This window comes from Onychostruthus taczanowskii, unplaced genomic scaffold (assembly GCF_017590055.1).
Source record: "Onychostruthus taczanowskii isolate IOZ18803 unplaced genomic scaffold, ASM1759005v1 scaffold25, whole genome shotgun sequence".
Lineage (NCBI taxonomy): Eukaryota > Metazoa > Chordata > Aves > Passeriformes > Passeridae > Onychostruthus > Onychostruthus taczanowskii.
The window spans coordinates 6,497,313-6,523,745 of NW_024499796.1; the positions used below are offsets into that span (position 1 = coordinate 6,497,313).

Genomic DNA, 26,433 nt, shown 5'->3' on the forward strand with positions numbered 1-26,433 from the left:
ATCAGGTTCGCTAAAGTCTTGTGTAATTTATGTAACATTGCTGCCATCGATGTTGAATTCCCCCAGCAACATCTCTGGTGGGTCCGGTGGCCTGGAAAGAACACAGGATTCTCCTACTGAAAACAAAGCATCGTCCTTCTAATTCTGCACAAAAGCTGCCCAAGGAGTGGAGTGCCAGAGCTGCAGTGCTGTGGGGGTGTGATGGCAGGGGCTGCTGCCCCTGCTGCTGCCCAAGGACAGCTCTGGGAAAGCAAAACCATGGAACAGTGAGAGCACAGTGTGATCCGGCTTGGCCAGAGGCAGGGGGCCATGGCCACTTACTGTCTCCCTGGGAGGACAATTATACATCTCCAGTGACCACACAAATTTGCTGCTCTTACAGAAATGTCAAGCCTCTGCTGTGTGCCTGCTGCTGAAGATGTGGTTCACGCTGCCTCCTGCTCTCCCTGGAACTCTGTGTTTTTAGCTGGTGCCGCCTGCCTAGAGCTGTATCCATTAAAAATCCTTAATATAACACACAGCTGTCCATACAGGGTGTGGGGTGGCAGGAGAGCACACTGTACCTGGATTTGCTGCTTTTAAAGAGCAGGGGTTGAGATGCAGCGACATTTGGGGTCGTGAGGGGCAAATGTCTGAAAATTCCCACTAAACTCCGCGTTAGTACATGATTTTAACATAAGATGTCAGGCTGACACGGCGGGGGCGTGCGACCCTGACCACGGGCCGAGGGACATCACCTCTGCCGAGGCTCGCTCGGCCCATCCCTTTTCCCGCTGCTCGCACTCCAGGGTTAATCCAGCGCCTGGAAGCGGCTGCACCATCCCGCCCGTGTCGCTCTGCCGCCGGTACCGGCGGGGCGATGCCGCTCCCAGGGAAGCTCCGGAGCCATCCCCGGTGTCCCGGAGTCGCAGCCGGCGGGCGGTGCGGGCAGCAGGAGCCGGTCCCTTCCCTCTGTGCGGGAAGCCCAGAGGCGGCGGTGCCTCCCCCCGTGCTCGGGCAGCCCACCGCGGGTACCGCGCTGCCGTCCCGGCGCGGGGCGATGCGGGCTCCGCACCCGCCCGCTGGGGCGGGGAATGGGTTAAGGGCGGGGGGCGGAGGGCCCGGCCCTGCCCGCCCCTATTTAAGGCGGTGGCGGGCACGGGGAGGCTCGGTGCGATGGCGGCTCCGCGCCGGCCGAGCGGCGGGGGGCTGCGGAGGGCCCCGCAGGACGGGCGGCTGGAGGAGATCAATAAGGTGGGGCTGGGGCCGCCTCCCGACCCGACCCCCGCGGGGAGTGGGGAGGGGGCTGCCGCGGCGGGCGGGGCAAGAGGAAGAGGAGGAGGTGGGCGGTGGGTGCAGGCGGAGCTGGAGACCCCTCTGCTCAAACCCCTTTGGGGAGGGGATCCGGCCGGAGGAGGAAGCGGGGTTTCTACGGGATCGCTCTCCATGCGCTGGTATTGCCCTCTCAGGCGGCTCTTTTCTCCCCGTGCATCGCACACCGGCAGGTCCGAGGGGCTGGTGGGCGCCCGGGGGCTCACTGCTATGCGATTCCCTTTGGGAACGTGCTCCAGCAAGAATGGGGACTATTGTTCTCCTGGAGGGTTTTAACCTCCTCTCTGCTGTATCGAGCGCTTCAACTTTTTCTTCCCCGAATAAGAAGTTTCTGCTTCTCAGAGCTGACTCCAGCCTCCCTAGCTTTTCCTTACAGCGGGTGAATGGGTTGCCCAGGATAGCTGGACGTCCCACAAACCTCGGGCAGGGGGAATGGAACCTCCTGGATTAGTGCAAAGTGCACTGGGCTTCGTGCCCTTCATGCCAGGGTCAGGCAAGGTCTTCTCCCCCGAGCTCCAGGCTTACCCCGTCCCTTGCTTGGCATGATTGTGGGGGCAGTTCTGTTGGCATCCCTCCCAGCTAAGAGCAGTTCTGAGGGTGAAAAGAAGGTTTTAACCTTGAAGCAAACAGTGCTGGGATTTCTTGCACTTCTTAGGTGCTCCTTTAGTTAGTGACACCTTGGTGTTACAAGTGCAGAAATCAAATTGCTGTACAAGATGAGAGCCTAGAGGAGATGGGCTCACCTTGCCCTCACACTGACTAAGCTCTGAAAAGTGGCAATATGCTCCTCCAGTGAGACAGTAGAGGTGAAGTTTAGGTCACTGGAGAGGGAATTAAGTCATTAGAAATTATTCAATTAACTAGAAATGAGGATGTGCTGTGGAATAAGAGCGGGAAAAGAGATGTCGTGGCATAAGGTGTAGAATAAGAGCACTTGGTTTAAAAGGAGCCTTTGTAACTTGCTGCTGGAAGGCAGACACAGCACACCCTGCACCAAGACGTGTAGGCGTGTAGCTGGGTCTAACACACCTCCCCTAGCCAAGGTGGTGCTGGCCCTTGGGCTGAGGCTCAGGGGACTGTGTTGTACCTACTGCAGTTTCTGCTTCTCCAGAGCCGTCCTCCAGCATCACACAGGCACAAGGTGGATACACGAGCCTGAAGCTGGTAGGAGCTGCAGGACTGAGTCTGGGAAGCTGTGCTCCCTGGGATGCTGGGGGTGTGCCACTGCTGTGTCCCGAGGCTCAGGGCTGTTCCCACGCAAGGGACAGGTTCCCTATCTCTCCCCTAAGCTGACATCACTTCTGGCCTTTTCTTTGGCTGAGGTTTGGGTGACAAAAATGAAACAAGCTACGTGACTTCCCACTGACAGAGCTGCTTGTTTGCATCCTTGATGCCCTGTGTGCTGGCTCAGCACTACGAGATGGGGTTTGAGCAGCTCAAAACCAAGCTGCAGATAGCACGGGTGGCAGATGCCCATGGATTCTCAGAAGCCATTGTGCTCTGGGCAGCAACCCCCACGCTGCTGTGCTTTGCCAGCTCTGTGTGGCAATGGGGGAGTGCAGCAAACAGCCTCACACCTCCCTGACAAACAGCTGATACAGAAACTTGGGCTGATACTGTGGCTGGAGCCAGGGAGGGGGTTTCCCCAGCACTGAAGAGCCCTAAGGCTGTAAAACAGTCAAGTGCTCCTAATAAAACCTATCAGGCCCAATTCCTATCAGGCTTAATCTCATTGTCTCATCCTAACAATTAGCTCCCTCCAGCCCTGTTTTCCTGGCTGGTTTCTACCCCAGAGCTCTCTCTGGGATATGGGTCTGGCAGGCAGTAGACTGAGTGCACATGTGCTGCTGAAGGATAGCTGAGTCCTAGTGCTGGCTTCTGTCTTCCAGCCTGAAACTCTCTTCTGGGCTCCCCTCTTGGTCATTCCCCTCTTTTTGGGCAATGCAATCACATTGTCCAGCCTCGTGCATCAAGGTGGCAGGTCTAATCCAGCACAGATTAGTTTCAACCTTGTTTTACCCTCTAATGCTCTGGGCTGCAGGGAAGGAATTCAGCCTGTTAGAGAGTAGGTGCCTGCTTCTCCCATCAAGGCAGGCACGAGCATCCCTCAGTCCTTCCCAGCTCCTGCAGGCAGAGTGGCTGGCATTCAGCACTTAAACATCCCAGTGAGAGCTTGGCCTGTCAGTTGGAGTCACCTTTTTGGGGAGCAAGGATGGATCTGGCTTTGCTCAGGTTGTGGGGCAGGTAGCTGGGACTTGCCTGACTGAGTTTATTGGCTTAGAAAAGTCTCTCAACAGCTCAAGAAAGGCTGTTCAGGGCAGGAGCGGGGGAGAGGCTTTTAAAGCAGTTCTTATTAATAGAAGACGCCCCTTAAAATGGGAACTTAAGCAAAGGGCTCTAGGAGGAACTTCAGCCACGCTGAGTTTGAGTCACAGGCCCTGGGGACTGAATTCCTGTGTGCCATTGTGAGTGTTTTCCTTATCACAGTCGCAGCCCAGCTCACACACAATGTGGAGAGTGGAATGCCTTTCAAATACAGCTCCTTGTTGTTTCCTTGCACCTGGAGCAGAGCTGTGGTGCTGGTGGCCTCTCCAGCCCCCTCCAGTCGAAATACAAGGGAACTGAATCCTAATCCTGTGTGCAGTGTCACCTGCGCTGCTCTTGTGTCATGCTGCCAGGGGCCGGTGGGCTCCTGGGCATGTGTCCCTCAGCCATCACGTATGGATGCATTCCCTTCAGTCTTCACCATTTCTGTGCTGCTTCTTGCTCCCAGAGAGACACTGTGCTCTGCCTTCACTTCCGCTGTCCTGCTGGGAGGTGGAAGCTGCTTGCTGCTCCTGCAGGGCAGCAATGAAGCTGTGACCTGGTGGCCAGGAGGTGTTTTGGCTTTCAGTGATGTTTACCTTCTCCAGAGACTGTTCAGTGGTGATGGCAGCAGGTAACACTACTCTGGTCTCTGGTGACTCCTGCTGCTGCCTGGGCCTAGGTCTCAAAGCTGAATTGTGCCCTTTGTGTTGGGCTGGTAAATGATACCCCTGAGTAGAAATAACTGAGCTAAATGAAACTGAGTTTGCAAATGAGAGCAAAAGAAGGAACTGGAAATGTTGCTTTTCACCACAGCTCTCAATTTGAGTTGGTGACCATGGTGATGAGGGAAGCCAGTGTCACGCTGGTTTGGTGGCCGTGGTCTCTGGTGTCCCATCTGGAGTTTCTGGGGTGGGAGGAGGGGGTGGCAGTCACTTCTGTCCCAGTGGGCTTCCTACAAAACCCTAGTTCAGCTGCAGGGAAAAGACTTGCCATAGCAGTGGTTACCTGGCAGTGAAGGTTTGAGGATTCCCTGAGCAGTCCAAGCTCCAAGTCCAAGTCCCAGTGAGGAAGGAGGGAGAGCTCCAGGTGTGTGGGACCCAGGGCACAGGAGGAGGATTAGGATGGCCAACAGTGATCAGCACACAAGGCGCTTAGTGACCCACTCCTGCCTTCCCCATGAGCACGGGGAGCAGTGGTGAGGAACACATTCCCAGAGTAGGGAACAGCCTCAGCCCTCCATCCACTAACCCCTCGAGGGGTTTGTCCTGGACAGGCCATGCATGAGCTGTGCAGATGTTAATGATTTCTACACTGAAGAATGTGGTGTTGTTGCTGAACACAGATCGAGTCATTAAGCTGTGCTGGGCTGGAGCTGGGCGGTGTGGGAGGGCAGGGACAGGAGCAAGACCCTGCTGCTCTCAGCTGTGGGGAGTGTTGCTGTGAGGGCACAGCAGAAGAGCTGGCTGTGCATGTTATGGTCTGTTCTCTCGGGTATCTGAAGGTTTTTGAGATGGGGCTAGGGACAATTGACCAGAAGTGATTCAGAGCTTCCTCTCCAGCCTGAGCAGGGTAGAAGGGGGAAAATGGATATTTGGTGTAAGAGTTCCTAAGCCCAAAACACCAGTTCTCTTGGGCATATGACATTCTGCAAACTTTGCCTGCTCTATTTGCAAGCCCTCTGAGTTTATCTAAGAGTTTGAAATCTCAGATAAGAGTGCTTTTTGCAAGGACTAGGAGCCCTTGCTGGAAATAAGTGCCCAATCCACATGCTAAGTGTGCTTAAGCAAAGATGTAGGGAGCTGAAACCTGGGGCAAGAACAGAGGCTTTCATGCAGTTATTCCAAAGGCAGGTGGGGTCCAGTCCTCCCTCAAGCTGCTGGTGGGAAATCTGAGACATCAGAGGGATTCCCCTTGCTCTGGAATGTTAATGACAAGATGTGGAGGGATTCAGCCCATTTTCAAGTGTCCTGGTGCTGTTGCTCAGCTGTGACTCTCTGGGAATTGTGAGTCTTCTGGCTAATGCTGCCTTTGGAGGTGCCCTCTAGGGTGTTTTCCTTTGCATCTTTAATCTTGAGGATATTTTTTTTCTGTTTTAGGAGTTTCTCTGTGACCCAAAGTTCAGTAATGAAAAAGACCTGGAGGAGAAGTTGGCAGTGTTCAAAGGTGAGAACTGGAGGGTCGCCCTGTCCTTTGAGCCTTACTGTTTGCTCTGAACCAGATTATTTTCCTCAGCACTTGAATCTCACCAGCCTGAGATTCTCTGCCAAATACAAGTGACTGAGCTGGGATGGATGCTTCCCCCTTGCTTGTGGAACTTGGTGAGACTCTTTGGAGAGGTATTTTCCACACAAGCCTTTGTGCTTCTCCTGCTTGCAGGGTAGGGACTTGTCACCCTACAGACATCCTGCCTGGCAGCTGCTGTTACTACAAAACCTGCTGTGTGGGCAAAACCCTGGGGAGCAGCCCAGGAGGATGGTTTCTGTCTAGTTACCCAGCAAGCTAACTGGCATAATGGATCCAATAGCTGGAAACTTTTTTTTTTTTTCCTAAGTAGAAGAGCCTCATTCCAGAAAGCAGAAGTATCAGCTGTTTTCTGGAGGAGTTGGGGACTTTATCTCTCAAAAAGTTTTAGTTCTTTCCCAGTCCCGTGACACCAGAGGGAACACAGTACTGATATGTCTAGTTCCTGCCAAAGACTGACTCCAGTGGGTCAGCAGATCTAGGGCTTAGGTTTGGGCCTTTTGCTGGGAGAGGGGATAGAGAAACTGCTCAAAAGCCTGGAGTCCTCTGGAGCTTGTCCCCAGACTGGTTACAGGACAAGATCTGGCAGGGTTATTCTGGTGTGCCCGCTTTATTTCCAAGCAGAGGCTGAAGGCAGTTGGGAAAACATGCCTGCGTCACATTGCCTCGAGGCTTGTGCTCAGCCTGGCTCTAACCAAATAAAACCTGACCTTGCTTCCATTTCAGACATTGTCTGCTATTTCCCTTTGAATTTTGGCTTTGCAATCCAGCAAGGAAGAAGCTGGCTGGCGTTTTGTGATCCCTTACACTGCTGGGCACAGAGGAGCCTCCTGTGCTCCCCAATCTCTTTGTGTTGCCTTTTGTGTAGCTTTGGCTTTTGGCTGCAGCCCCGCATTATTTTTCCCATCACAATTGGGGCTCTTCAAACATTGCAACTGTAGGTCACAAGCACAGAATTCCCTGTAACGAGAGCCTTTGGCATCTCTTCCTGCTGCCTCGTGAGTTTGTCTCCGTGGCCTGTCCCTCTCTCCAAGGCCTCCTCCAGCTCCCCCAACAATCAGCTCATTGTGTGATGATGGGGGGAATATTTCTTTTCTGCTGTCCTTCCCACTTCCCCCTCCCAGCCTGGGGGAGGCAAAGATGGAGCCCCCATGCAGTGTTTGTGTAAATGTATTTGTGAGGGAGGGACCATGCATAGTTTTTGCCCCACTGTATCCCTGCTGCTGGGATGGGAGGGAAACATGAATGTGTGAGCTGAGGCCGATGTAAAGCTGCCTCTGTTCTCTGCACTGTTGGCTAAGTGTCAGCTCAGAAGAAAAGAAAACATGGGCTGGGCATGGACATGGCAGAGCAGGGTTTGTGCCCCAGGCATATGCAGAGGTGCCTGACCCTGGTGAGGGAGGTGGCAGATAAAATGCACAAGGTCATTCTGGTGAGGCAGAGTGTGGGGAGAGGCAGTCCCACATCAAGCATCACTCTGGTCCCTAAACATGTGTGTTACAGCCCCGATTTCTTCTAGGATTGGTTGCTTGATGCTTGAAGGGAGACATTTACTCCAGCCTGGAGCATGAATAGCTTTGGTTCATGGTATTTCCGTATTCTGTCCTGGTCAGCTCATGGCAGCAGTAATCTATGGGCTGAGACCCACGTGAAGCCAAGCCATTCCTTTGCCTCTTGCTCATCAGTCCAGTTAACCCAACAATTTCCTTTGGGAGCACAGGTCCTAGGAAGACTCCGTTGTGTGAAATAACCACTCTTCCCTTTGGCTCCTTAAATTAGCCTGCCACTTCTGTGTTCATGCTCATATGCCTGCTTGTGTCCCTGGAGCAGAGGCAAAAGGTCTTTTCCATTTTCCTTCCTGGGGCAAAGGAGCAGCCTGGAAGGGCTCGGTTAATTTGAGTCCTCCAAGGCTGTTGTGGGGAGCGAGTGCTCACTGCAGGGTGATTTCTCCAGCTCAGCATGAATGGATGGTGCCAGCAGGCATCTTGCTCTTTCCATTTAGTAGAGCTGAGGTGATGGGGGCCCCCTGTGGTGCTGGGAGCTGTATGGTCTGTAAGACAGACAAATCCTTGCCTGAAGAGCTTAAAGTCTAAATGGGGAACAGCTATCAAGGGGTGGGGTGTGTGTAGGAAGCTCAGGTGTGCCGCTTCAAAGGGCAGAAACTGCACAGGACTGAATTCCTGAATTTTCTAACTGAAATCAGTGCTCTGCCTGTTAGAGCATGCAACTTTTTGTCCTGCAAAGCTAACCAGACCTTCTGGAGCAGGCTCTGCCTCTCTCTGACAATGCTGGAGTTGCTCAAGTCAGCAGTGTTTGGCAGCAGGCTGGAAGGGCAAACAACCTGCTCCAGCATCACTGTGCCCAGGCATGTTCTTGGCTTCACCCTCTTGATGTGGTCCTTGAGCATCTCTCCTGGCAGGTGCTGCTCTGGGAGGGAGCACAGTGACGGGAGCACTGTGGAGTCTGTCCCTCATTATTGCAGGCAACTGCGTCATTTAATCCCCCTTCTAATCCGATCAAGCTTCATCTCAGGAGTGCTCAGGGGTTTGTTTTCCTTGCTACTCCTTCTGGGAGCCTGTTCCAGAGCTTTGTTTTTCTGGCTGGAAACCTCTTAACGCTGTTCATAGCCAGCTGATACCTTGTTCTCATGCCAGTGTTTTCCTTCAGCTTAAATGAAAAGCAGCCACAATTACAGAGAACTTAACTCTAGAGCCCTAGAGTTGAGATAAGGGTGCTGAAACCAGGCCTTGAGATGGTCTCCCCCTCTGAACTTTGCATTCAGCAAATTCAGTATATCAATCTTATCACCAAATGCTTTATTTCAGTGCTGTAAGCAGGCAGTGCTCCAAAGCTCTGCACACCCCCCTGCTCTAGAGTCCTGCTAACTTAATTCTGTGTCTCTTCCAGAGAAATACATGGAGTTTGACCTGAACAACCAAGGTGAAATCGGTGAGTGATTCTGAGGGATGCTGGGCTGGAAGAGCCACAGCCTGTCTGCTGCTTTGCTCTGCATTCATGGTGTTGAGGAGGAAAACTTGTGGGCTTTTCCTATGTCCAGCCTTGCTTGGATCTTCACTGCCAGCCAGGGGCTTCCTTGGCTCTTCCAGCCCCTGCCTCTCAGCTTCCTCAGTCTCTCCTTGCCTGTTTCAAGATATAAGCTCTTCTCAGTGCTGTTCTCCTGAAGTTCTGTTGATCTCCTCCACTTCTTTCTGCTCTAAATCCTTTTTTTTCCTTCTTTCTCCCTTTTCTCCACTGAGGCCTTCTTCTCAATCCTCTGCTGCGAAGGTGGGAATTCAGAGCTGGGAAGCTGCAGGACTTGGACAATCCTAGGGCTTGCCTGGCTTGAGGCAGGAGCTGTATAAATCCATGAGCACTTCTGGTGCAGAGAAGCTCCTTGCCTTGCAAGGAAGGGAGCAGAGGGAAGCCAAGGACTTGGGTGTGAGTCTGGCTCAGCTGAGCAGCCCGTGTCTGGGTTCAGAAATCACCAGTTACACAAAGTTCCAGCCTCCTGCAGGCCTGGAACTGACACTGAAGTGTAACCACTTGTGTGCTGTGCCCTTCCAGGAGGCGGCTGCCTCTTTCCCCTCCTCCACAAGTCTTCCAGCTGAAGTGAAGCCTGTGTGGAGCTGAAGAGTCCTGGCTCAGGGCTTCCGGGAGGGAAGGGGCCCGCAGGTCTCAGCAGGCAGCAGTGCAATGGGAGGAAATGGCCTGTGGCGATGGGCAGGGGCGTCTGCTCCCCACAGCTTGTTTGTCTCCAGCTTTAACCCCAGCGTTGCTTCCCTCCTCCCCATCCTTGTGATTCTTGGCAACACAATCTGATCCAGAGAGCACCGTCCCCACGTGTCTCTGGAGCACTTGGAGAGTTGTCCCTCTTCTCTGAGTGTGTGGTACTTTTATCTGGAGCTGCATAACTGGGAAGGGATGCTCTGTACTGGGCGGAGTGGCAGTGAGCTGGGCTGGAAGGCTTCTCATGGCTTTTGGCAACAGCTTAATGCTGTCAGCCACAGAGTCCATGGGTGAGATGGTCTCAGGTGGGAGCTCACGGCTCTGTCCCTAGGGTTGGTCTGTGCTCAGTGGGATCACCCCTTGACAGCAGTGATTGCTCTTGTAGATTTGATGTCTGTCAAAAGGATGATGGAGAAGCTGGGGGCTCCAAAGACTCACCTAGAGCTGAAGAGGATGATCTCTGAGGTGACAGGAGGGGTCAGCGACACCATCTCCTACCAGGACTTTGTCAACGTGATGCTTGGGAAACGCTCTGCTGTGCTGAAACTGTGAGTGTCCCGGGTGGAGCTGGGGAGAGCAGCAGCCCCCGAGCTGCTCTGGGGGAAGCTGGGAAGCACAGGCTGTTCTGTCTGGTGGAGCTGGAGCTGTGCACACTCAGTGTTCATGGAGAGAGATGAGGACTCTTGTGCAGGGGAGTCTGCAGGGTGCCATGAGAGGGTATAAGGCTGTGGTGAGGCTGAGCAGTGGCGAGTGCTCCCAGCAGAGCTGCCTGCTGTGTTAGCACAGGCTTCCTCCCACGTGCTCCATGGGAGCCATCCCCCTTCCTTCCCGAGGGTGTGCAGGCATTCAGCACTGCAGGACTTCTTCCCATCTCTTTCCTGAGGATCCTGCTGGCTTTGAGGACACAGACTTCTCCTGTGGCAGGACTTGAGTGAATGATGGTCCTGCCAGCACCAGTAGTGCTGGCTCCTATATCCCACAGGATGCACAGTCCCTGCCTGATCTTGGAGGGATGGGCAGTAGATGGAGATGGGACACATGCTTGAAACAGCTGGCTTGTGCTGGGAGAGGTTTTCTGTGGTACAGGCTGCCAGCACTAGCCTCCCACGGCCCCCTCTGCCCTCTCAACAGAGCTCTGAAAATGCTGCTCTAACAAATGGCTTCCAAACCCTTGCTTGGCTCCATCTCCATGCCATTGAAGCCTGGCATTTCCTTTCACAGCTCAGAGGCTGGCCTTGCTTTTGTGTCTGTAACCACCATGAATAGGATCTGATCCTCTCCATCCTCCTTACCCCTTTTTGAAGGCAGCTTTAGAAACACAGCCAGCTATCCGGGCAGGTTGGGAGGAAGGATCTTGCACCCACCTCTCACGTGGTTTCTCTAAGCTGGGACACGTTTGCTGGCAGATTCTCCCCACTGTGTGCTGTGTCTCTCTTGTGATGCTCCTCTTCCAAGCAGACACAGACTTCTGACATCCCTGCTCCTCCTTTTTCTCCACAGAACCAGACTGAGCCTGCAGCCTGTCCTGTATCTCCCATCCCTCCTCCCAACTGCAGCAGCTTTCACAAACAGGTCCCTTCTCTTGCTAACAGACACCCCATTGTCTTTTGGACCCTGTAGAGCTGGAGCAGAAATGTAAAACTCGTCCTAAGAGCAGTACAGCCCTTTGATCCATCGAGGCAGCTGGCATTCCCAGCGTAGCTGCAGTCCTCAGGGAGGAAGACAGTGCTAGTGGTTACAAAATGCTTGAGATTCCTACAGCCAGTGCCTTGCTCCTTGTTTTCGCTCTCTCCCCTGGCTGTATTGCTCTTGCTTGCTCGGTGTTGGCTTCTGAATGTTCTGTTGTGTGGTTATGTGCAAGGTGGGCCAGGAGTGGTATTTGCTTTCATGCATCAGGAACACTTGGCATGCAGTGTGTGCCCAGGGGATTTCGGAAGTGGCTGTCTAAATAAAATGTGCTAATCCTCTGGGCTCTGAGAGGAAAACCGGCAGAGACTTTGGGAACCCGCTCCTGGTAGCTGCTAGAGAAGCCAGCCTGGCAGCACTGCCCTCTGTTGGCTTTTCCTGCTTTGTTAATTATCGGAGTGCTCTTTGTAGGGGAGCCAGATGCTCTTTTTCAGCAGAGAATGCCACCCCCAATGATGGATAAATATACATTTGCTTTTTTTTTTTTTTTTAAATTGGCAATTTCTGTTGTGTTTTGCAGGGTCATGATGTTTGAAGGAAAAGCCAATGAAAGCAACCCAAAACCTTCTGGTCCACCTCCAGAGAGAGACATAGCCAGCCTCCCTTGAAGAGGACAGGCTGCAAAATGGGCACTGTTTGCTTTGCTGGTCTGTAACAGAGGTTACCTGTGCTTTGTTACTCTTTACTGTGGACAGTCCTAGTTTTCAACTAACCTGCCTTAGAGGAACAGCAAGGGAAGCTGGAGACCCCCAGCTCGTGTCTTTCTGCTGCATCCCTTAGCCAACTTGATCTGTTAGACAGAAGCTGTAGCACCAAGTGTAATGTGAGACCAAAAAGAACAAAAAATATCCTGTGATTTTACTCTTTCCTCTGCCCTTCCTGTATTTCTCAGACGAGGAGCTACTTTGCTCCCAGCATATGGATTCAGAGCTGTGCTTGTCAGGACAGGTTCCTAATGGTCCTTGCTGCCAGACATGGACAAAGCCCCTGTGAGCGGCTTCATGGGTGCAAAGAAATAAGTGCCTTCTCTGCTCCATCCTCCTGTTCCTATTTTGGACTTAGTTCTTCCCCTCCTGACCTCCTCAAAATGCAAATCAGGCTCCCACATCTGTCTGATCATATGGGGAATGTGCTTGGACACAGAGATCTGCCTGCACAGCCTGTTGGAGTGGGGACAGTTTCTGTCTGCTCTGGGAGCTCATCCTGCAGGCAGATCTCGGGGTCCAGCACCAGCCACTGCAAATGAGGATGGTTAATGCCATCTTGGGGACCCCTTCCTCATAAATCACAACTTGGGCCCGACCAGGAGTGTAACCTCTGGGCAGGTGATTGTCTGTCCCATCCATGGAGTCCAGAAACAAGCTGTGATGCCTTTGCAGCCCCACAGGATTCCTGGGGCAAGTGAAACCTCCAGGTGAAAGGAAGCTGAGTGACCAAACTGAGCCTGGCCAGAGCAGTTGCAGATGAGGATCTGTCCTCAGGCAGCTGCTCTGTCCCTCTGATTTTTGCTAGACCTCCTGTATGTATTTCAGCCGGGTGCCCTGGGACTATCCATTTCCCTGATGGATGCACCCTCAAATCTGCAAAATAAGGGCTGTAAATATGGAATATGAGCTGGGACTGTGCTATCCATGCTCTGGGTACTGTGGTGATTCTTGTTCCATACACAATTTCTGGAATTCAGGTGTTTGCTCTTTGGCCTTACCCTCCTTTTTTCTTAAATGTTCCTGACAGCTTTTAACTTTTTTAAATAATGGTTTAGTAAGTACATTTTTTTAAAGGAAATTGATTAACTCTACTAGGCTGCTTGTTCCTGCCAAAAGCTGCACTTTTAAGTAATTAAAAAAAACCAACAAAAACATTCTCACTACTGTTTGTGTGAAAACCAAAACTGTAACAGAGAGAAAAATTATGAGCAAAAGCAGCACCAGTCTACTTCAAGGACTGAAAATAAATCTTTTGAAGCTACTCAGTGTGTCAGTGTTTACTGTTATCTCCTCTGAAGTTTGGTCCATATGACTGGTTGAAGATTAAGGGAGCTGGTTTCCAAGTCTGTTAATATAAACCCTTAAACAGATCCCGGAGATAGGTTTGGACTGTCTTGATGTGATCTTTATCTGTAATAACTGACTGAAACCATGGAGTTTGTGTGATGAAATATAGAGGCCACCTCCTGAAAACTGGTGTTTTTTTCTGACTTACTGAAAAAGAGCAGGTGCCAGTGCTTGTTTTAAGGAAGAACTTGTTTATTGAGAGCAGACACTTGCAAGGCTTCTCTTGAAGGAAGGGTTTTCTTATTATCCTCTCTGCTTTTGAAGCAATTGCCCAAGGTTCTTGTCTGATGTGAATTATCTAAAGGGGAGACCAGGTTTCCCAGGGAATGACTGCATGCACTTTTTCTGTGTGTTTCTCAAAAGGACAGAATTTCCCTGAGATCACAGCCCCATGTCTGCTTTCTGCTGCCTGGTGGCCTCTGGGAATGCACCTGCTTTTCTTGGCTGTGTGTTGAAGCTGTTGTTCAGTTAGGAAATAAAGGAAGCATATTACACGAGGGAAACTTGGATGTGGTTTGCCACAGTTTAGGTCACTGCCCAAAGCCATGACTGCTTATCTCTGTGAAAATCCTTGTACTTTTAAGTCCTGGAAAAGAGAATGACCTGCTCGAAACAGCCCTTCTCAAAATGTCCCCATGGGGCTGAGTGCTGGTATTCTGTCTGAGTGGGAGCTGAACCCCTCAAAACTTGAACAAGCAAAGAAATCGGGGACCTGGTATGATCAAGCCCCCACATTCTGCTTTTGTGTGGTCCTGAAGCACAAAAATGCTCCTCCAGCTCACAGAGCTTCTGTGTTTGCAGCTCAGCCACCCCACACTGGCGCTGACCCAGAGCGTCCCTGTGTTCCCACTGCTAAGGGAGCAGGATTTTAGCTGAGGGAAAGGCATGAAACTGTCAGGGTACGGTTAGGTTGGAGTTAGGAAAAGGTTCTTCCCCCAGAGGGTGCTGACACTGCCCAGGCTCCCCAGGGAATGGGCAGAATGGGCACGGCCCCGAGGCTGCCAGAGCTCCAGGATATTTGGACATGGCTCTCGGGGACAGGGTGGGATTCTGGGGCTGTCCAGGGGTCAGGAGTTGTGGGGGCCCCTGTTCAGGGACTGTACAGCGTCAGGAGTTCAATTTAACGCTCTTGAGCGTCCCTTCCTATCGGGAGTCTCTGTGATTCCTTAGCCCTTCAGCAACGCTGATACAGGAGAAGCATCAAAGCCCCTCACCAAGGGCTGGTGGCCGGGGTGGAGCAGCCGCCTGCCAGGCTCACAATGGCTCGGCAGGGACAGCCGGAACCCATCCCCGCTTCAGCCGGACCCCATGCCCGGTGTCAGCGGGGTCTGTCCCCTCAGGGCCGCGCTCCCCTCAGGACGGAGCGGGGCACGGGCGTCCTGCGGCTCCCGGCGCCTCAGAACCTGTGGAAAAATCAGGGCCAGAGCACACAGCCTTAAGCTCCGCCGGGGGGTTTAGTTTGGACACTGGGAGGGATTTCTTCACAGAAAGGGTGATTAGGTATCGGAACGGGCTGCCCGGAGGGGTGGTGGTCACGGTCCCTGGAGGTGTTAAAGGAAGGACACTCAGTGCTGTGGGCTGCGTGACAAGCTGGTGTTGGGACACAGGCTGGGCTCGATGGTTGCAGAGATATTTCCCCATCTAACAGACTCTGTGCAAAGAGGGTTTATTAAGCACAGCAGCGGTAGGGGAGGAGCCGCTGGGAGGACCCGGAGCAGCGAGAGCCGCGGCCAGAGCGGCCTCGCCGGAAGCGGAAGCGGCGCGGAGCTCTCCCGGCGGAGCGCGGGCGGCGGGACCGCGGCCGCGGGGCCGCCATGGGGGACGACATGGACGTGATCCCCGAGCGGGAGATGAAGGTGGGGCACGGGGACAGCGGGGGTGTGAGGGCAGTCCGACGGGGGGAAGGGTGGACAGGCTGTTTCACTCGGGCCGGGGGGCCTTGGCTTGGAGCCGGAGGGGAACGGGGCTTGGAGAAGGCTCGGCCTGGGCTGCGGGGAGTTCAGGGGGAGGCTTGGCTGGGACCTTGGGGCTGACAAACCGGGGGGGTCAGGTCAGGGTATGGCGGGGCTTTTTGAGGCATCCTTGCAGTGTTTGTGAAACAGAACCGCAGGGTGGGTCAGGCTGGAAGGGACCACAGGGGTTCAAACCTCATCTGGTCAGAGCTGCCTGCTCAGACTGGTTCGTCCCAGAGCACATGGTACAGGATTGAGTCCAAACGGGTCTGGAATGTCTCCAGTGAGGGACACTCCACAGCCTTTCTGGGCAATCTTGAGGACTTTCCAGTGTAGTATGGTACAAGCCTGTGGGTTGGAAAAGGGAAGGCTGGCATGGCTTTGGTGTGGAAGGGTGTTTAATGCCTGGGGAGATGGTTTGGGTTGGAAGGAACCATAAAGTTCACCTCGTTCTAACCTCTGCCTCAAGCAGGGACGCTTTCCAACATACCATGTTGCTCCAAGCCCCATCCAGCCTGGCCTTGAGCAGTTTCAGGGATCAAGGAGAGTTGGAGAACCTTGTTTTGGAAGAAGAGTGATATGTTTCCAAATCCTTTGTCAGCATGCCTTGTGCTGGGATCTCTTGGTCTGGGGGAGTGTGGCTGTGGGGCAGGGTGAGCTGGAGTCTTGCTGTATAGTGCCAGCCTAGCCTGTCCTGTGTCACCCAGTGTTACTGTGAGGCTGGGCAAGAAGGGACACGGGGGAACAGATTCCTGGAGTGATTATGGGTCTTTGTGCAGCTGCCTTCTGCCCTCACAAACAGGGTGGTTGGGCTGTTTGTTTTGCAGAAGTTTCTGAGTTCCTACATCTTCTTCAGATTGCAGGAATGTACTTATTTAGTGGCAGTTATTTGGGAATAACTCAGGTGCTTGATTGGAGTTACTGGCATGTAGGTTAGCAAATGTGTGCATGTAGTAGCAAGTTTTGTTCAGTCCTGTCCCATCTTTTCTTTATTCCTTTCTCTTTTCTCCTGTATCCCTTGGCTGGTTTTGGTGTGCTCCTGAGAAGGTTAGATGTCCCAGGCAGATTTTATGAACACAAGCACTGGGTATAAGTGGGATTTAACCAATGGGGGGGGGGGGGGGGAGGGAAAAAGTAGTTGATCTCAGTCTTTCATGGATGAGACAGAAAATGTGATGGAGTGGCCAGAGGCTTCTGCACTTACTGTCTTAGAGAAGCCAAAGTAAACTGTTCCTCTTGGGCAGCATGTGAACAGCCTCTTCCCAACTCTCTCAAACAGGATTTTCAGTTCAGAGCACTGAAGAAGGTTCGCATCTTTGATGCTCCTGATGATCTTCCCAAAGAGCGCTCCAGCCTCCTCGCAGTGTCCAACAAATATGGGCTGGTCTTTGCTGGAGGGGGGACCAGCCTGCAGATCTTCCACACCAGAGATCTTCTCATGCAGAAACAGCCGGGAGAAGATCCCAATAAAATTGGTAACACACACTTGAAACTCATGGGTTTGGCAGAGACAGATTTATAGGGGTTTGTGACATGGAGCTCTTGGCTTCTGATACACGTTACAGTCCTTGCCATTCTGGGTCAGGCATTTGAATTGCCACATTTTCTTGTGGGGGAAGGCAGGAACAATGATTGGTAGCCATTCTTTGAGCCTGTGCACGTGCCAGGGATGTATGAGAGTGGAGGGGACACACTGAGGGAGTTGTCACACTCAGTCACCCACTCTGACTAAATGACTGTCCAGGAGAGGGGAAGCAACCACTGTTGCACCACCTGAGTGCAAAATGGTTTTCATTCTCCTTAGTGACTGCTCCACTATCTACATACATAAATAAAGCCAAAAATTCCATTTACTATTACTCAGGTTACTGAGGAAGGAAAGTGGTGTTTTCTTTTCTTAGAAATTTGGCAACTGTCAGGACTGTGTTGATAGAGATGAAGGGATTTGCTTTCATTCAGTTTTTCTGTGTGTTACCTTTGATAGCTGCTGTTCATGGGACTGAGGATTATTGCATAAATTTGTTGTCTCGTTTTACAAGAACAATTCCTGCTATTTAAATTTGTCCCTTTCATTCCATCTTCCTTTCCTTTTGTGTTTTAAGTGGAGAATATTCAGAGTACTCTGGTTCCCATGAAGTTTCCTATGCAGCACCTGGCTCTGAGCTGTGACAATCTCACCCTGTCTGTCTGTATGATGTCCAGTGAGGTCGGCTCCTTCATCAGCTTTTTTGATGTCCGCACATTCCTAAATCAGGTACAGCATGAGCCAAGTGGCTTTGCCTTGGGTTTGGGGTTTGGGTTTTTTTTCAGAAGACAGCAGAGGAGAAGTGTAGCTGGGGTGGGATTTTCTGTCTCTGTGAGGGTTGTCTTGTGAAGGAGTTGCTCGAAATCTGCTTGTTTTTATCAGTCGTTAATTTATAGGCAGGTCAAAACTGCTTTGAACTGTGGCTTCAGGAGAGTTTGGTTTTTTTGCTCCACTTTGACTGTCTTGTGTATTTCTCTTTCCTGAAAGGCAAAACAGCAGAAACATGCATTTGCTTGTCACAAACTGGCCAAGGACTCGGGGAGTGCAGCCATGGTCAACGACCTGAAGTGGAACCCTGCCAGTCCCACCATGGTGGCCGTCTGCCTGTCTGATGGCAGCATCTCTGTCCTGCAGGTCACAGACTCTGTGAAGGTCTATGCCACACTCCCATCCTCTGCTGCTGTCACATCTGGTGAGTGGAAGCCTTGGAGGGCACGCAGAATGTTGGACACTAAAGAGGAAACACTGATTAAGTGGTGTATAAACACAGGTTGCTTGTCTCAGGAGGATGTTTCTTAAAATTGGAAAGGGTTTAAACTCAGTGATACTCAGAAAATGTGTTGCAATGGAATTACTCTTTCCCAGTTGATTGAAGCAGCTGAGTCTTGTGTGTTACCAAACGTGACCACCTGCGGTTTGTGCTGTCTCAGGCTTGACTCATTTCCAGGAAAACAAGCAAATAAGCATCATCACCTGTTGGGTTTTGACCTGTATAGTCTTGCCTTCTCTATGAGTGGATGATGCCTTGTTTGATTCAGATTCATGATTTTTTTTCAGTGGAAAAAATAGCAGTTTTAATTTATTGGTCCTGTTTTTGTGGGACCTCTCCAGTTCCTCAAGGCAAATGAAATTATTATTTTTTTTTTTTGCCTAGTGTGTTGGAGCCCAAAGGGAAAACAACTGGCTGCAGGGAGGCAAAATGGCACTGTGGTGCAATATCTGCCTGTGAGTATTGGTGTGTTAAGGCCTCATGATTTCAGGAGTTTAAAATATGGTACTTTGTTGGTTTGGGTTTTTGGTTGTGGTTTTTTGGTTGATTGATTGGTTTTTGTATCACAAACTACAGAATTTGGTTAGGTGCCACATGGTGTGAGCCACGTGATGCTGCCCAAGTGCTTCAGTAATATTCAAGTGTCTTAGGCCAATATTTGGTTTAGTTTAAGGTTTGCACTGGTCACTGAAGTCATGATTTCAGAGTGGCCCATGATTGTTAAAGAATGGGTGAATTCTAAACCACTTCTCTCTGCTTTTTGCAAAACTTGCAATTGGATTTGTTCGTTGCCTTTTCTGTCTATTTAAAAGTTGTTTTATTTGCAGAATCTGCAGGAGAAGAAAGTAATCCCTTGTCCTCCCTTTTATGACTCGGACAATCCTGTTAAAGGTGCATCTTTTTATTACTTTTTAACTTGTTTTCTCTTCAAAAGTATTTTGCTCATTGTTCCCCCTGTTGTCTTTAGTTATAGCAGCTGTATAGCCCTGGTTATGAAATGAGAGTGTGATTTTCTGTGATTCTTAAGCTTGATAGTTTAGGAGTTAGTTGCCATTTGCTTGTCATTTCCTTTTGTGTGCTGTGCTAAAATCAACAAGAAAGTATTACTACAAAGTGCTTCTGGCTGAGGTATTTGCTTTCTCTTTCAGTTTTGGATGTACTTTGGATTGGCACGTATGTCTTTGCCATCGTGTATGCAGAGGCTGATGGGACACTGGAGATGTCTCCACAAGTGGTCATAGCCATATTGCCTGTAAGTGCCAGCAGTCACAGTGACACAAGTGTCTGTTGCTTGTTCATGACAATGGAGAGTTGCTTTTGTTGTTGATATTGGCACCGTGTAGAATTTGAGTTTGGTACTGCTGTAAATCATGGGATTGAGGTTGGGGGATTAAGTGGAACAAGTAGGGTCCACCTGAAAAACAATGAGTAAATTGTTCTCTGCTGAGATCCAATTGTGACGTTATTGGTGTGTGCTGATACTGTCAAATTTAAGGGAATTTACTTGGTTTGTGCATTGAAGGATAAATTATCAATGTTGATCCTACAGAAAAAGGAAGAGAAGCGACCAGAGAAGTTTGTGAATTTCATGGAGCCATGTTACACGAGCTGCACTGAGAGACAGCATCATTACTTCCTCAATTTTGTGGAGGAATGGTGAGTGGCAGGAATCATGGCAAAGTCCTTCCCTTGGTATGCATGTCTGAGGAATCAGTTCTTCTCCACAGATTATGTTCCTCCTTTTTGTACACCTTGTAGTGGACTGTCATGTTAGTTTTAACCTGTTTGTGTCCATGCTTACAGGGATTTAGTTCTGGCAGCTTCAGCAGCTTCCACAGAAGTCAGCATTCTTGCCAGGCAGGGGGATCAGGTAACATTTTCAATCAATTTTGGAATATATTTTGTGTTGTATCTGTGCAAACGTACATTTTCTTTCTCCAAATATAACCTATATAAGACCTGGAATACAATGAGATGTTGATTTTTTTTTAAGACATCCCAAAACTAAACAAGATTCCAAATTGTACATAATCTGAAGATAATTCTTAGATGAACAAGAGATGTGTGAACCAAGTGCCAGAAGTCTGTTTTTCATTATTCACTTGGCAGTCTCAAATTTGGTCGAACTCACTATAATAAAGTGATTGATGGGAAGTAATCAGTTGAAGTTAAGCATTAAAAATGTCTGATCTCTGACATGCAGTGATGCATGAGAAGTCACATACAAATCTGTGAAGGACCCTGATCTTTCTGGCATTTGTTAATCTGACAGATTTAAGTAGATACTCTTTAGCTGGTGTTTCAGCTGTTGTAAGCTGGAGTGCTGAAGACAGCTGGTCACAGGAAAGCAGTAGTCGATGTAACAATAATTTTACTTTTTGCAGAACTGGGAATCGTGGGTTTTGGAGGACTCCAGCAGAGCAGAACTTCCTCTGACAGATAAAAGTGATGACACTCTCCCCGTTGGTGTTGCTGTGGACTACACCAGTAACATGCCCATCGTGATCAGTAAGTTTTGTTTACCTTTCTTGTGGAGTAGTCCAAAATCTAGGTATATTTGATATTTTTGAGGGGTAGCTTTGTGCTCAGAGTTCTAGGAGATCATTCTGAAAGGCAGACTGACACACCTCCTGCTGTTTTAATACCAAACCCACAGCACGTGGCCTTACTTCTGGGTAAGGATTCAGGGGTGAAGTGTTAAATACATTTTTTTCCTGGAGCTTTCTGCATCCTGGGATATGACACCAACAGACATGGCAAACAAAGCTCCTGAGTTACATCTGTCCTCAGAACTGGGATTTTAGTGAGTTTAAAGGAGTTGTGTTCTAACACTGGGGATTTCAGGCTGCCCATGAGGTGTTCTTTATTCTTGTCACTTATGTCCTTTTGCAGAACTGTTTTGTATCAAGTACATTTGCATGGATCTAAAGGAAAAGTGGGTTGGTTTCAAAGCCAGAAACAGCAAAGATCGCTGAGGTGAATGCGTAGGTTTTAATTCTGCATTAAAGCACGGGGTCTGTACTGCCTAAACCCTGCTGTGCTCTACATCTCAGCTGCGTTATTGCTGTACCTTCTGTGCTGCCTGAAGGCCCTTCAAAGTACTTTGTCAAAGTCTGAAGCTACATCTGAGCTATTGTGTTGTCTCTCAGTGAATTCTGAGAATTCTACCTTGAAGGCCAGAGACAGATGGAAATAGAGATGCCTTCAGGCAGAGTGGAAGGTACTGCAGTCAGGAGTTCCTGAAGAGCACAGGAGGGTGCCAGTTAACTGAGACCTTTACCTGAAAAAAAACCTACAGTAGGGAATTGAGGTCAAACATTGTACTTGAATGCCATATTGAATTTGAAGCCTTTTCTCTGTTAATCTATGCAGTTACTGGATTAAGAAATCTGTCAGGACAAATTTTTTAAAGCCTGTGTTGTGCTGCCTCAGAGTTTTTAGAAAGGAGAAGCTTTTGGAGAAGCTTTTTGCTAACACATTCTCTGTGTTCTGACACAAGAGTTTGGCTACACATTAATTGGCTTTGCAGTTCACAGCAAGTTTAGGTTGCAGAGAAACCTGATTTGTTCTGGAGCTTGTTCCCAAGTGGAAAGTGCCCTTCCCTAGCATGGTTTTCCTGAAGAACCAATAGTAAAGAAAAATGGCTGTTCACTGTGCTGCCTGACAAACAAAGCACCATGATTATAGCAGATTTTTCCTGCACTCTACATGTGTTGGGTTTGGGTTTTTTGCGTGTAATTAAGCACAGTTAAACCATTACAGAATTTTAGATATACAGAGAGTGTTTTGGGGCCTTTAACTGTTCTGAGAATTTTTGTACTGAAGCAGACTCACAAAGCAGCTGCATAAAACACAAGTATCTTATATCAGTGGTTCAGATCACGAGGATATTTGTTTGATGTTGGCTTTCTTTAAAGTTAAAAAGCTTCCTGTGTAGCAATTCCGTTTTGTAGTTTATGCATATGAATGTTAATGAGGGGACAGAGCCCAGTGGAATGTGGGGATTGCTGAAAGGAATTGAAGGAGGGAGCAGAGTATCAGTGAGGAAAAATGACTGTTTCAAAATCTGAAAAAGCTTGGCACAGGAATTGATGGGTGACAAAGTTGGGCTTTGTCATTCAGGAGATGACATTCAATTGTCAAATAACCCTTTTATGAAACATGAAGTCAGGAACATGAAGGAATACAAAAGGATAAAGAAAGAGATCTGAGCACTGACAGAGAAGCAAGGGAACAAAGATGCAAATGAAAGCAAGAAGGTAGAAATGTAAGAAATATTGTGTGAAGAAAGTCACATGAAGGAGGCAATTCCAGTAGGAACAGAATAGGAAGCTTTGACTGCAGGACTTACATGTGTGGTCTCTGGCAGGTGATGAGAAGATCCTTGCTCCAGCTCCAGTTCTGATCCTGCTCTCTACGGATGGTGTGCTTTGCCCATTTCACATGATCAACCAAAACCCAGGAGTCAGGTCACTTATTGTGACCCCGGAGCCGCTGCAGTTGGTAGGGGAGAGAGCTCCAAAGGCAGCAGGTGAGTGCTTAGGGGCTTAAGGGAGCACTTGGATTTGTGGATCTTTGTCATACTGATCTGTCAGTTCAGTAGTCAATTGTATGCGGTCACAGAAAACATTTTTTCTTCATAATGATAATGGGGAGCAGTCCTTGGGTGTTTTGACTGTTCTCTGTCTTTTGTGTATGTGTGTGAAAATACCTAGTCATGTTCACCAAATCACAGAATCATTTAGTTTGGAAAAGACCTTTAAGATCATCAAGTCCAACCTTTAAACCTGTTTGTTTGTGGGATCTCAAGCACTTTGCAGGCAGTGCACTTAGACTTTCCTGTGCAATCAGCCTCTGGAGAATAGGACCAAACCAGTTTTAGGAGGTTCTTTGCCCAGCTCTGAGCACAGCCTGCACACTTCAGAGAGGTGATGGTTTTCCTTCATAGTTTTGCCACAGGAGGTCATGATATGAACTAAGGGGTTTGACTGCAGAAAAATCCTATTTAAACAAAATTCTATTTAAATCCTATTTAAAGCTTTCCTCAGCACTGTGAAAATTGTGTCAGCAGGTGAAGAGGAGTAGTTTTGTTTTAGTTATAGATGTGTTTCCCTGTGTAGTGTGATGTGGGCAGGTAAGATGATTGTTTTGCTTGTCTGCATTCATGGAGAAATAATTGCAAATGCACCATTTTCTTCCCTGTGCCCAAATTTGCTTCTCCTTTCCCAGCCAGAAAGCTGGTTTTTGGCAGCCTGCCTTCCTGCAGTGCTGGCTACCTTGTATGCTTACTGCCTATTTTATTTGAGATGGCAGGAACCTCATCAAAATCAATGGAGTAAGGTGAAGCTTTTTCACAGGAAACTGCAGACAACATTAATCTGAACAGACTGTTTTATTGATCAGGACTTTGTACAGTTTCTGTATAGCTTGCTGGGACTGGGGACTGCAAGCCCAGCTCTCCCATCTCTCTTCCTCACTGTCCAGTGAGAGAAGCAGTGCTGAGCTGTCCATATCAAACAGATTTGGCCTTGCAATACCTTCTGCCATTACTCAGTGCAGCCAAATGAGCCTCCTCCTTTCCCATTTGTCTTCCTGCAGGGAGTGCTGCCACAAGTCCAACCACTCCTCCAACTTCTCTAAAGCCTGACACAGCACCAGCTGTTGCTCCCACTGTGCCCACCTCAAGTCAGCCTGCAGCAGGGAGTGGAGCAGCTGTTTTTTCCTTCATGCCTTCAGCTGTGAAGACTCCTGGCTCCACAGGCGCTGATCCTCCAGCATATTCCTTTGCCACTGATGCCTCCAAGCAAGCCCAGACTCCTGCTCTGACTGGAGCAGCAACATTCTCCTTCTCCTCTGCTTCTTCCAAGGCATCTGTGACTCCTGCTTCTGTAGGCAGCACTACAACAGCTCCTGCCACCACTTTTCCTTTTGGGTCCATGAACTTTAAGCCAGCTGCAGACAGCTCATCTGGTCCATTGCTCTCCACAGCTCCTGCACAGAAGTCATCTTTTGCACCTTCAGCTTCTTCAGTCAAAGTGAACCTCAATGAGAAGTAAATAGATTTAGCAGTGAATGCAGGGGCTGGATACTTGTTAAATTGCTGCAGGCATGGATAGTGTATGGTAGTTCTGAAGATGGTGTCTGGCTTTTTGCCCTGACAGCAGTTCCCCACATTCTCAGGAAAGCACTGAGGAAGCCCCTCTTTATCCAAGAGTATCGTGGCTGTGGAAACCCTCAGTGCTTCCCATGCCAGAGGTTTTGTTCATGGGTAGTAGTCAGGGGACAGTGCCAAAAATTTAAACTGATAAATTGCCAGAGATGGGGCGGGTGGTGGTGGTGGTGGTTATATCTTTGTTTCATAGGCCTCAAACAGTGATTCTGTGCTTTGGTTTGATGCAAATCATGGCTAAGGACTGCTAGGAAATTCCTTCTGTCTGGGACTGTTTTAGTGGGGTGGTGATAGCACAAGGTTCTCTGACAGTTTATTGAAGGTTCCTTACCCCCAGCCTGAGAGGAAGCTGGAGCCACAGCTGATGGATTGCTTTGCCACTCTGTGTTCAGCAGAGAAGGTGTCAGACCCTTTTGGTTCTGTTCTTAAATGGACACTTGCTCACTGAGCACAGGATCTGGAATCTTCAAAGCTTGTTCACACTGACTGAAAAAAACTAATATTGATTAGAATCTTTGCAAAAAGGGTTTGAGTGTTCTCAGATGTCATACTCACTCTTCCCTCCAACTCCTGAGGCTGACTTGCTCTTTATTTGTAGAAAAAGTAGTTTAAAATGCAGAGCTATGTTAATTGGAGCTGCTTTTTAAGGAGAAGAACTTTCATGTAAATGCACCATAAGAAGTTTATGATGGTTTAAATGATTATTTTTGAATTAGAAAAATCTTTACTACACTGCAATCTGATGGGAGCTCTTAGGACTTTTTATATTTTATGTATAAAGCAAATGATACACCAGTGAATTGGCTGAATATTTAAATTGGCTGCCTTGAGGAGCTGAGTTTGCAAATGAATAGAAATTCATATTTTCTTGCAGCATTTCTGTTTGAGCCTTACTCTGAGATGAGCACTGAAGGGCAGCTCGGATTTGCTATAGCTGGAACAAAATTATGAGGTGCATTTGAAGCAGGGTAGTGTTTTTTGCTGGCATTTAGCTTTTGCTCATGGGAGGATCTAAGATAGAAGTCCTTGTGGTTCCATGTATTCAGAAATTATCCTGAATGGCTCCTTCCCACTATCTCCAGAAGCTACACTCGTGATTTTGTATCTGGAGCTTGAGCAGCTGCTAATCCCAGGGGGTGCTCATTCATTTATTCATTCCTTCACTCATTTATTCATTCTGTTGCAGGTTCAGTGCTGTAGACACCTCTTCTCCTACAAGCAGCAGTGGGCAAAGCACCTCCACAATGTTTTCCTTCTCAACCAGTTCCAAAACTGCTCCTGGAGGTGCTCTGAGCCAGTCCACGCCTGTTGCAGCCCTTCCTACCACACCACTGAAGACTTCATCCCCTGTGCCTGCCACGGGTAGGAGTCTGATCCCTATTGTTGGGAATAATGCATTATGAAAAACATTCTAAAAGTTTTAGGATGCAGGGAGCTTCATTTGGTTTCTTGCTTATTTTTCCTGTTGCTTTTCCTGCTCCAGAGGCCCTCCCTGATTGGCACAGCATTGTGATGTGAATCACTTTGTCTTGAAACTGAGCATTTTTTCCATTTGTGCTCTTATTTCTCAAAGAGCCACATGTGAAATAATTATATTCAGCTGCTTAAGTTTGCCCAGAAGTTCTGGCATTTTCAGTGCTCTCAATGTTTCTGGGCAGCCACACAAATCAGTGCCTTACCTTCCATCTGCATTGGCCAGAGTTCAAAGTAGTCACAAGAGAAGTTGAATGGAAGTGAAAAGGCACCTGAGGAAGGTTCTTGTACTGGGGCCCATAGCACTACTGCTTTTGGATTTGATAGTGGTGATTGTTTCTGATCACAGCCTGTTTCCTCAAGCTTTATATAAGTTCATCAACTACTGTTGTTATTAAATTCCAGTGGCACGTCCTGCTCAAAATACTCCTTCAACTCCCTTGGTACAGAAGACACCCAAAATCACCCCATCAGCAGCAAAGCCAAGCTCTGCTCAGGTAACAGGAACTTGACTGGGTTCTTTGGAGGGTGAATGTTTTTCATGGCCCATTAATTGCTTAGAATTCCTTGGACTGAACCTAGTGTTCTTAGGTCAAAGAATTAGCTAGTTCTGATTTTGAAACAGTAGCAAATCTGTGGTTCTAAACAATGTTCTCTGCATGTCTTTAGAGAGCTGTATCTTGACCTATGTTATAATCAGGGTGTCTGAATGGAGTTTC

At 49.1% G+C, this 26,433-nt stretch overlaps 2 protein-coding genes across 4 annotated transcripts in view; both read left to right on the top strand.

Annotated features, from left to right (window-relative positions):
* The first annotated feature begins 1,131 nt into the window (after positions 1-1,131).
* AIF1L (allograft inflammatory factor 1 like) lies at positions 1,132-13,239 on the top strand. Its single transcript, XM_041406623.1, has 5 exons — positions 1,132-1,233; positions 5,715-5,781; positions 8,767-8,808; positions 9,971-10,133; positions 11,792-13,239. The coding sequence occupies exons 1-5, from the start codon at positions 1,156-1,158 to the stop codon at positions 11,877-11,879; spliced, it is 438 nt and encodes a 145-aa protein (XP_041262557.1). The 5' UTR covers positions 1,132-1,155; the 3' UTR covers positions 11,880-13,239.
* A 1,852-nt stretch (positions 13,240-15,091) lies between these two features.
* NUP214 (nucleoporin 214) overlaps positions 15,092-26,433 on the top strand; it is a 38,790-nt gene continuing 27,448 nt past the window's right edge. For all 3 annotated transcript variants that reach the window (XM_041406678.1, XM_041406679.1, XM_041406680.1), the window contains exons 1-14: positions 15,092-15,181; positions 16,557-16,752; positions 17,380-17,531; positions 17,790-17,994; positions 18,457-18,527; positions 18,900-18,963; positions 19,221-19,324; positions 19,622-19,728; positions 19,876-19,942; positions 20,457-20,580; positions 22,442-22,603; positions 23,671-24,124; positions 25,428-25,603; positions 26,120-26,211. In XM_041406678.1, coding sequence (XP_041262612.1) covers positions 15,140-15,181; positions 16,557-16,752; positions 17,380-17,531; positions 17,790-17,994; positions 18,457-18,527; positions 18,900-18,963; positions 19,221-19,324; positions 19,622-19,728; positions 19,876-19,942; positions 20,457-20,580; positions 22,442-22,603; positions 23,671-24,124; positions 25,428-25,603; positions 26,120-26,211 — 2,016 coding nt within the window. In that variant the 5' untranslated portion in view covers positions 15,092-15,139. The remainder of the gene's footprint in view (positions 15,182-16,556; positions 16,753-17,379; positions 17,532-17,789; positions 17,995-18,456; positions 18,528-18,899; positions 18,964-19,220; positions 19,325-19,621; positions 19,729-19,875; positions 19,943-20,456; positions 20,581-22,441; positions 22,604-23,670; positions 24,125-25,427; positions 25,604-26,119; positions 26,212-26,433) is intronic.